This window comes from Megalops cyprinoides, chromosome 7 (assembly GCF_013368585.1).
Source record: "Megalops cyprinoides isolate fMegCyp1 chromosome 7, fMegCyp1.pri, whole genome shotgun sequence".
In the NCBI taxonomy this organism is placed as follows: domain Eukaryota; kingdom Metazoa; phylum Chordata; class Actinopteri; order Elopiformes; family Megalopidae; genus Megalops; species Megalops cyprinoides.
This window is the reverse complement of record NC_050589.1, coordinates 3,751,705-3,761,704: the sequence shown is the minus strand read 5'-3', so window position 1 is coordinate 3,761,704 and position 10,000 is coordinate 3,751,705. Positions and strand designations below refer to the sequence as shown.

Below are 10,000 nucleotides of genomic sequence, written 5' to 3'. Positions count from 1 at the left end.
CCTCTCCATGGAACCCTTTCCGAATGACGGGAAAATGGCAGCGGTGTGGACATGCTGCACGTTCTGGGAACAGTTTCTGGGAAACCACGGACAGTTTGAGAGCTTAGGCTGTCAGCACACAGATGTGTGCAAGGCACAGATTCAATACCCAAAGGCCACTTTCCCTGATATTGAGTGTCTTCTCTTTCTTTCTTCTTTTTTTTTGTTGCACTGCGTACTTGGGAAAGTTCACCTTGTTCTCTGAGCTGCATGAAAGCAAAAGTGAGAAAAAAACAAATAAAAAAAAAAAATAATAATTTGCACACAGATAGACCGCCTCTGCTCACTCCCCCAGTTTTAATCAAAATGTAATTATCTGACATATCATTAATATCCTCATATTTAATACAGATTATAATACCCTGCTGTGAGGAATGGTGCTGAAAAATGGGGGTATGGTGGAGGCTTGTGCAGGTGTTTGTGTGCTGGTGGGAGCGGACAGGGGGGACGTCCCTGTTCTGGTTAGGAAAGTGTCACGGCGTAGCAGATAAAGGCAAAGAGTCCTTTTGGAGCTCTCAACAGTGAGTTTTTGACTGAAAGAACACGGTACCCTCAAGTGAATCTGCTTGAGTAACATTAAAGATCCGTCTGTCTTATAATCAGAATTATCATCTTCCTTTGAATTAGTCCAGAAGATACAATGAACAGCTGCTGTAGCAGTTTTTTCCCTTCCAAATCTGATGTGCTCTTTGGAAAACATTATCACAAATGACACTGCACGGAACACAGTGTGTGTGTCTGTGTGTTTGATGTAGCAAGGTAATGATACGTTTATGTACGACAGGATGGGAAACAGCACCTGTTAAACCTATCAGTAAATAAAAATGATAAAAAATGAACTGGATGTTAGGATGCACACGCAGTAGCGGTATAATTAAAAACCTAATGCTTGCGAAACAAGCAACATTTTACAATCAAGTATACTGCGGTCCGATATTTTTAGTATGACTCACACACATTTGATTGTTCACAAGCTTTGATTAATGAACTGAATCCCCCCCCCCAGCTCCAGACCCTTGAGAAGAAGACTGATTCATACTGCTTGTGGTTCCTTCGGCGCTGAAGTCTGATCCAGCTCCAGGGGTGCTTGTACTCACGTCTTTTCTTTGTGTTGAAAATTACATCTTTCAAACAGCCCCTGCGCCTTGATAACCCACCCATTAAACAGGGCCTATTTTTCACAATCTTCCAGCAAGAGCGTGGCTCAGCCTCCATTAGGTGCAGCATGTTGAGCTTGTGACTTGGGAGGATCGGGGGCGGGGGGGGGTGGACTGCTCCCCTTTTCCCTAATTTTATCACTCTCCACTCCCCCAATTGTAAATACAAAATCATTCCGAGGAGGAAAAATGGATCTGCATTTCCACTCCACATTGCTGGACTCTTTGGAGCGCTCTCTAAAAACGCAGACTGATCACACACTTCTGTAGCTGGTTAACAGAGGATGGTTAGAGGCGGAAAGAGCTTGAGGAGCTTGCTTCTCTCTTCATTTTTTATCCCTTAAGTGCTAATGAGCACGCGTAAGTGCTAATCTGCTGCTGCAAAATAAAGCCAATATGCCAATTTGACGGGTAGGCTGGGTTTTGACTTAACTTTGTTTTTAAGACCTGAAGATCTGAAGGTGAACTGAGCGCTTCAGTGGTGAATTTACATTGTGACCAGGTGCAGTACATTGGCTGCTTTTCATTTTTCTGAATACTAATCAGTGAAGCAGCCATCTGCTCACAGGCAGGTATTATGGGATTTTGTTCTGTTACAGAATAGAATATATTGATACCTTGACATTAGGATTTGGGGTGCCTCTTTCATTTGGTCATTTCACACCTTGTGCTCTGCAAATGAGAGGTTGCAGCTGAAACAATCTTTCCTCTTTTAAAATAATAGCATTTTCGGGGGGGGTGAACAATAGCATGCGGGTTACATAGAACATCATTATAATCTTTTTCAAGCTCAATTGTGCTATTCCCGATTAAAAATAACACTGCCCAAACTCTACCGGAGAGCAAATCACCATGACGACATCGACGTCTCTCTCTCTCTCTCTCTCTCTCTCTCTCTCTCTCTCTCTCTCTCTCTCTCTCTCTCTCTCCCCAGCGCATAATCAAGTGAAGCTTAAAAAACGTGTCCGATGGTGGGATGTCTCGTTGATTCAAAGTGCATTCACTGGTGGACAAAGAGGAAGCCCAACCTCATTTGCATCCTCCTCACCTCCAGACCAGCACTGCACTGCCCCCTATTAGCCTCTGAGCATAGAGCCAGCCCCCTGCCTGTCCGCCATCCCCCATATCACTCTTTAAAGCCTATAAAGAGTGGCCTGAGATTACTGACCCAAATGCACACCTCTGTTCGGCTTAATGGTCCTGATTAGTTGAAAAAAGGGTCTATAATATAAGGTATGGACATAGCCATGGGGCTATGTACCACGGAGCACAGCTAATAATCTACTTGAGTGGATGAAAAACTTCTCCAGAGGGAGTAGTGACACTTTTATGTCAAGCCTAGTTGCCATATCAAGCCTAGATGCTACGTTGCTAAGATACCTTCCGATGGCTCGCAGTGACAAGCTACTAAATAATGTGAGCTACATACATCTACTAAGTGGGTCGGGTTGTTACTAATAATGTTTTACTAGGCATGTTTATTGATTTGTTTGTTACGGACATCTAAAATGTGAGCAATAAAAAGAGAGACGATGAATCAAATTAGTGAGATTCCTGTGCAGATACCATTGCAAATGTTAAGAGTAACAACGGCACTGAAGTCCTTCAGCATGCTGTGGAATCCAAGTGAATGACTAATATGATGTTACTTTTTTTCATTTAAAGGGTAACACAGGCATCATTTGCAACAGGAGTTGCGTATTCCCTGAAATGGATCCTACTCCTTCTGCAACCTGAAGGAAACTATTGCATAGTGAGTCTTGTCAAAACTTCAGGTCTGCACATTTTATGTGGCAGATTGATTTCCCCACCAGAAGGTTACTTTGGCCACGTGAATAAAGTTTTCGGTTGAAAAAGAAAAAATATTGATCTTAAAAATACACAAGTTGGAAAATTACAAAGAGCTGGGACAGATGGTCTTTGAAAAGGTTTGCCCCCCAGGTAGGCGCAAGTAATGCATTCTAATGAGCAACACAGTTTGAAGTTCGATATTCCCTGTCAAATCTGACTTATGTCTGCATCATGCCAGGTGGAAATAGTTTTGACAGCTTCCACGCTACGTGTCCCTTTCTATCATTTGATAATCAAATTTGAGTTTTCACACATGGCAGTTTACTTTTTCTCTAAATCAACTTCATGCATCTTCCCCTGCCACAGGTAGCTCATGCCCTTTCTACCCATACTGATGTGCCTGTGAAGCCATCTTGGTGCCGCTGAAGCTGTTTTCTGACCAAATAAAAAGGCAAATGTGAAACTGGTAATGCAAAATTGATTTTCCTGATGCTCATTGATTTGGGTGTGGTAATCTGTATGTCTAGTTTGTTGTGGCAACTTGCTAAGCTTTTTTGTTGGACTTCATTTAAATGGTTTTTACTTGTTACTACTATATCTGTAGATTACTCCTCTATGGTGGGCACAGAGGTGGCCTACTCTCCCAGATGGTGGCATCTTATGGTTCAGTTAAGTAGACCATTACTCCCAGATAGTGATGCATCCAAGCAACAATCCTGTGATTATATGGGCCACCTGCACATAAAATGAACACAGTGACATAATTTGACAAGAAATCCATGTGCTGTTACAGCAAGAGTCAGCTGGTATAATGAGAGAAGATTTTGCATTATGTCCAGCTGAGTGGTTGTTGGAGATGATAGGGCAGATAATGGCTTTTACTGATAAAGAGGTTCTCCAAAGTGCAGTTGTCTGCTCTGGGGGGAGAATTGCTCACAAATTCTTCCCAGATTGGCAACCTCAACTGCAGGTAGTTGTGAGCTCATCAGCTGGGATGTAGCACGCAAGGAAAGTGATGTGTCAAAGGCACACTGGCTTCATGTTTAGGGACAATGTAATGAAGAACGGATCCCAGCACGGTTATCAGATTTTAGTCAGTTTAGGGGGGTGTTGTTAAAGTTTCCACTGTCTGCCTGGGCGATTCGACTGGAACGACCCTCCTGTTACTAAATTCCTCGATTTGAAGTTCCAAACAAAGATTCAGGAGGAGAATTTTTTCAGGCTCTCCTCCACCCCATCTCCATCTCCATCTTTTTCCCTGTGATATCCCTGGGATAGGTCAACATCCTCAGCCTCCTGGCCACCTGCCACCTCTTCATCAGACCACAAGACAAAGATAAGTACCCCTATATCCGCCTCACCTCACCAAACCTCCGTGTTCTGCAACAGATACATACGCACTGTGTGGAAATTCATATCTACTGAAATGAAAATCGCAGGAAAGTGCCAGGAGGCTGACGAGAGCTACTACCGTAAAGGGAGAGGCTGCCATCCCTATGTCATCTTAGAGGAGCAGTACACTGAGTATAAGCAATTGAATTAAGTCACAATGAAATGCTATGCAAATTGCCTCTATGAAAAGTTGTGCAAAACCACAGCAAACGCCTAAGCAAATGAGCATGGAAAAAAAGAAACAGAAATGGATAGATGATGAAGCAATCTCCATTTACACAAAAAGTGTTGTTTGCTTTAAGGATTTTGACACACAATATCAGCTATGAATGCAATACAAATGAGCACATCAAACTATAATGTCAATTTGTTATTTCCATTTTACTTTTGTGTTTGCCTTTTTTGGTACAAATCAGCCTCCATATGGCCAAGCGTGATGATCATAGAGCCTATTGAAAGAGCTGAGTGTAACTGCTGACCTACCTCAATAGGAGGGACCTCAGTGACTTTGTCCATGTTTTGGAGGGAGAACGGAACATACCACAGAGTTGCCTTGTTGGTCACCTTTTTGGCACCTAGAAACAGAACTTGCATTAGTAAGTGTTTTCAATGGTAACATACATAACAAAATTAACCTTATCCCTGGCCTTATCAACACCCTTCAAACTGTATACTTCATACCTAAAATAAAAGGTCCTGTGTTTTTGCCTGCCCTTCTTCCAGTATTAATACTGTATACCATTACAATATACTCCACATGTTAATATAAGTTATATGCAAGACAATTTACCAGGATTTTTGCAGCAGGAAAACACTAAAATAACTTTCTGGTATGCAACAATTACCACACAGAATTCAGTGAGTGGTAGAAACTGGAATAAATTAGGTAAGTGGCAAATTCATTATTTAAACTACTTTAATGCCATTTTATGTACAAATGTATAGAAACAATGTAAAGCCACTGTATACTTCATGTTGTGTTTGGTAAACTGCTGACCTACATGTTTTACAAAGTGCTTATCTGAGGTATTAGTAATTTTAGGAGTAATTAAAGTAATTAAAGGAGTTGGTATATTGAGCTAAAAATATTATTTATGTGCAGATTTCATGTGGGGAAATTATACTCCCTTCTGCCCCACGACTCTTTTTACTGGACAGAACAGAACATTTCTGGAGCGGAATTGCTGCCAAAAACACTGATATTTAGGCAAATACACACAGCACAACTAGCAATACTTTGAATGCACCCACAGTGAGGCATCTTCACTTCAGCACAGAGCACACAGTGGAGCGTGGTGCAAAAAACATGCTTATCCATACACCACACCCCTGACCTTCCCAACCATATGGCACAACTTGACAAGAGACAAGATTAATTCACTGTGCTAAATGCCCAGATCCTTTACACAGGGGGCTAATCAATCTCTTATAATGACTCTAGCAAGGAGTGACATCACCGTCCACAGCGGATTCACATAACGCACTGAACACTGCTGCACGTAAATGATCTAAAACAAAATGTACTGTACTTTAAGCATCCATGAGTGAGTCCGTGAGCGTGTGCAGGGTAGCTTAGCGAACCACTGAGCCGCAATGAATCACTGCACACCTGGAGCTTCCGCAGAGAGCTGCTTTAAGGGACAAAACCAGTCGCAGGCCCGTTATCTCAGCAATCGGAATCACCCGATTAATTTACATTACATTATCGGCATTTAGCAGACGCTCTTATCCAGAGCGACTCACATCAGTTACAGGTTTTTACAATGTTATCCATTTATACAGCTGGACATTTACTGAGGCAATTGTGGGTTAAGTACCTAGCCCAAGGGTACAGCAGCGCAGTGCAGTGGGGAATCGAACCGGCAGCCTCTTGGTTACGAGTCCTGCTCCTTAACGACTATGCCACACTGCTGCACTTAAATGAAACCAGCGTGTGCAGTCATTCTGGTGTCTGTGAGTCAGACCTCTCGCGTACCCCTGCTGTTGCTTACAGCGTCTTCTGGCAAGAATTCAGGGCACTGCATTCCTGCCCGTGAGGGCTGTGGGGTTGTCATGGAGACATGCGCCTTTCCTGTCGATGCACTTCCCATTTGTAGATGGCAGCCTGCACTATTTTTGGCAGGAAGGACTTGTGTCACACACCAGTAGTGCCTCACAGTCAAGTCTGTGGTCACAGAGGAAATCCCGGATCTCCGAAAAAGTTAAACGGCGGGGCATCTTTTGACTTCCCCTGACGAGCCACACAGAGGCACGGGCAGATAAACTCATTGCAGGGTGTGACAGGTCTGCCCTGTCGGGGGTATAATGCTTTAGTCTGGGTTATAGTGCATTTGTGTGGCGCGCTGCCCACCCTGACACTGAAATCAGAGATTCGGTGCTGCATGGAGGAGGTTAGGTCAAGTGATGAAGACAGAGGATCCTCAGTTCTACATTTACATTTAATCATTTGCAGACGCACTTATCCAAAGCCACTTACAAGTGAGGCACAGTACAACACAAGCAAAAAAACCATAAGGAGTCAACAATATTAGAAGCGCTGCATGACCATGTTTCAATTCTTGGCCAGACAAGGTACAAGCTAGCTGGTAGAGATAATGAGTGCATTAAACCATTAGACTACATTTTCTTTTCTTTCATAAGGAAAATAAAAATTCTACTCCAGAGGCCTCCCAAACCCTCTCCATGATACTTCTTCAAATGGTCCTAATTTTAGCACCTAGCATGAGCCTAACAGCAGCAGTTACTAAACGCCCTGGCACAGAATGGGCATCGGATATAAAAATATCTTTTATTGGCCATTGTTTCCATGTTGTTGTTTTATTTATTTTCCTCCAATGGCCGCGTTTCAAACAATGCAAATAAGCAAGGTATAAAGCGTACAGAAGCATCTGTGAGGGAGAGTGACTGTGACAGACTGCTTTTGGGAATAACATTTGCATTTTACACCCAGCTAAAACCGTCCTGACAGGCCAGTTGCTATGCCAACCGTGCAGGGAATCTGCTGCGTGCCACAGAGCCATAGCGAGAGCGGTTTCGCTAATTGGTTCCTGCAGCATATCATCCCAAAAGTTCCACGCAGGGAGGTACGTATTTACATGTCTTCAGCTCTCAGAGACTGGCACACTAAAAATAGGACCTGGTGGATGGTTAGACACTATCAGAGAGGCAAGAGAATGGAATAAAATGACTGTTTCGAGAGCTTTCCCTTATTTACAGCTCTATTTATACCGGCAAAGCATGTAAAACACACACACACACACGAGTGATGCATTTCGAAGAAGCACGAAACATGAACAAATCATTACTAACTTGGCAGCAGGATGAGGAGTGAAATGTTTAACTCAAAGACTGGGTCTTGATTGGGCAGGATATCAGACATTTCTGTGCATGACTCAGTTATTCTCAAAACCCATGTCAGTTTTAGCTCACGATTCAACTCCACTTGGCAACCACCTGAATAGCAGCATATTACACTGGTCATCTCAGAGTTCACCCATTTCAAACGTCACAAAGACTTCAGTCACATAAAAAATCTCAAAGATGAATGTTCCATGACGATTATCTGGCGTTATTTAATGAAATACACTTTCCATTCAGGTTTTTTATTAAAACAAATACAACTGTAAAACGAGTCCATTATTATTTTATGGTGTTAATAGCATTGCTATAGCAACAGTATTGTAACAAGCTTGGGAATTATTTTCATTGGCAGAATGATGTTTGATACAATCAATGAAACTTGTTCAATTCGGTCTTTCTTCATAATTTACGCAGATAAATAACTGGCCTTAACTTCAGCCAATTATGTTCTGCAAGCTATCGATCACTGCCTGATTGAACTGTGGTAGGTCAGCTGGCTGATGTATTCTATTGGTAGTAAGATAGCTAATGCTTCATGTTGTCACCAATGGTATTTAAATAATACTCAAACCATTAGTTATCCAGACAAATATGTAACAAGCTAACTAGTTTGCAAAGATTGGACAAATTCCTGGTGCTTGTTAATCTAGCCATTTAACTAACAGCAGCGTTGCAGAAAATATGCTGCTGGAATTATAAATCTGATATTAAGTAAGAACATAAAAATTCACAAGATATCAAAAGTGTCATGTGTATTACAGCTCGGTGCAGTGGCCATTGTTCATTATATGAGACAAGTGGTAACAGATAATGTTCCTCCCTACAGTCCATCCATACTTATCTCAGTTAAGCACATAGGTGACACCAGGAATATATAGGGCTCTGTCAACACTGAAGGCCTGACTCATGACTGGTAAGCAATCTGAAAGCTTTTCAATGCCACTGTGGAATTTTGGATGAGAAGCAACGCTACACCTTTTCCTATTTTAATTTGGACTGATAACACATTTACATTCCCTCATGATGATGAAAGGATTTGTAAAAAAAAAAAAAATAGTCAATTCGGAGCAGAGAATAAAAGATTTTTGGTATTTAGCACAGTATACTTCAAAATATCAAGCCATGCGACTGCTCTTTTAGTTAAAGCCCCTCATGTTTATTAAATAATCCCCCATTGTATTTATTTTAACTGGTGCTGTGCCCAGAGGCGATGTAGAAGAAACTTTGCTTCCTGAAGACTTTAAAAGCAGAGGGGAAATAATCCCCAGACTACTGTTCTTCCCATGGTCCACAATACTTTCTCTCTCTTCTTGGATTCTTTGTGCTCTGTGTTCTAGGCACACTATCGGAAAAATGAGAGAGATGGATTTTTTTTTTTAATCCCATGATTATTACTTCACAAATTCTACAGAAGAGAGACAACCAATTAAGTATCGCAGAATCTATACTTGACTTGGCCCAACTGTCCAAATTAGTCAGTAGGGACCAGAGTTCTATAAATAGGCCCGTTTCATCCTGTCTGAATGGAGGATTTCTCACACAGTGAAAAAAACACTGTTTTGTGTAGAAATTGCAGGCTTGTTAGTGATGTTTTCCTATGATTCTCAGCTTTACTCAGAAACCTGGCTGTTTGAAATTTTTTTTTTTTGTGTGGGGGGTAGGGTGGGGGGAGTGGTGAAGTTACAGAGTGAATCACAGAAGTAGGCTACACCGACTCCATAATTTGATGGGCCGGTAGTGGAAATTAGTGTCAGTAAATTAGTGTAAGTACCATAAATTAGTGTAAGTACTGTACCAATGAACTTGCTTCCCTCCTGCCGTGGCACTCAGCAGAGCGCACATGCAGAGCACTGTGATGGAGCAGCACTGCGGTGCGCTACGGGGGGGGGGGGCGCTGAATACCCCCCCCCCCCCCCCCAGCAGTGCTCCTCTGCACGGTCACGCCGTTTGAATGCTGTCGTCAGCATGGGGGCAGCCCCTAATTTAAGGCCAGCCCTGAATTCATTGCATGGCACACCCCCTTGTCCCCCTGCCCCCCACCACGACCCTCCTTGACTGTGGAGTGCAGTCTGGGCTCCGGCATGGGCGGCCTGATCCCCCCACGCCCATGCCCCCCCCCCCCCCCCCCACCCCCCCACCCCATGGGGGAAATCATCACGGCCTCTGCACAAAGGACCCACGGTCCCCCGGGGCTGCGTGACTGAGACGCCGCTGACGAGATGCGGCCTGACTGCCAGTGTGTAACCTGGCAGAGGAGTCAT

At 43.0% G+C, this 10,000-nt stretch overlaps 1 protein-coding gene across 2 annotated transcripts in view; it reads right to left on the bottom strand.

Moving 5' to 3' along the window:
• Positions 1-10,000, bottom strand: part of acot7 (acyl-CoA thioesterase 7) — an 86,616-nt gene that overhangs the window by 58,805 nt on the left and 17,811 nt on the right. For both annotated transcript variants that reach the window (XM_036533840.1, XM_036533841.1), the window contains exon 4: positions 4,863-4,954. In XM_036533840.1, the coding sequence (XP_036389733.1) occupies positions 4,863-4,954 (92 nt within the window). The remainder of the gene's footprint in view (positions 1-4,862; positions 4,955-10,000) is intronic.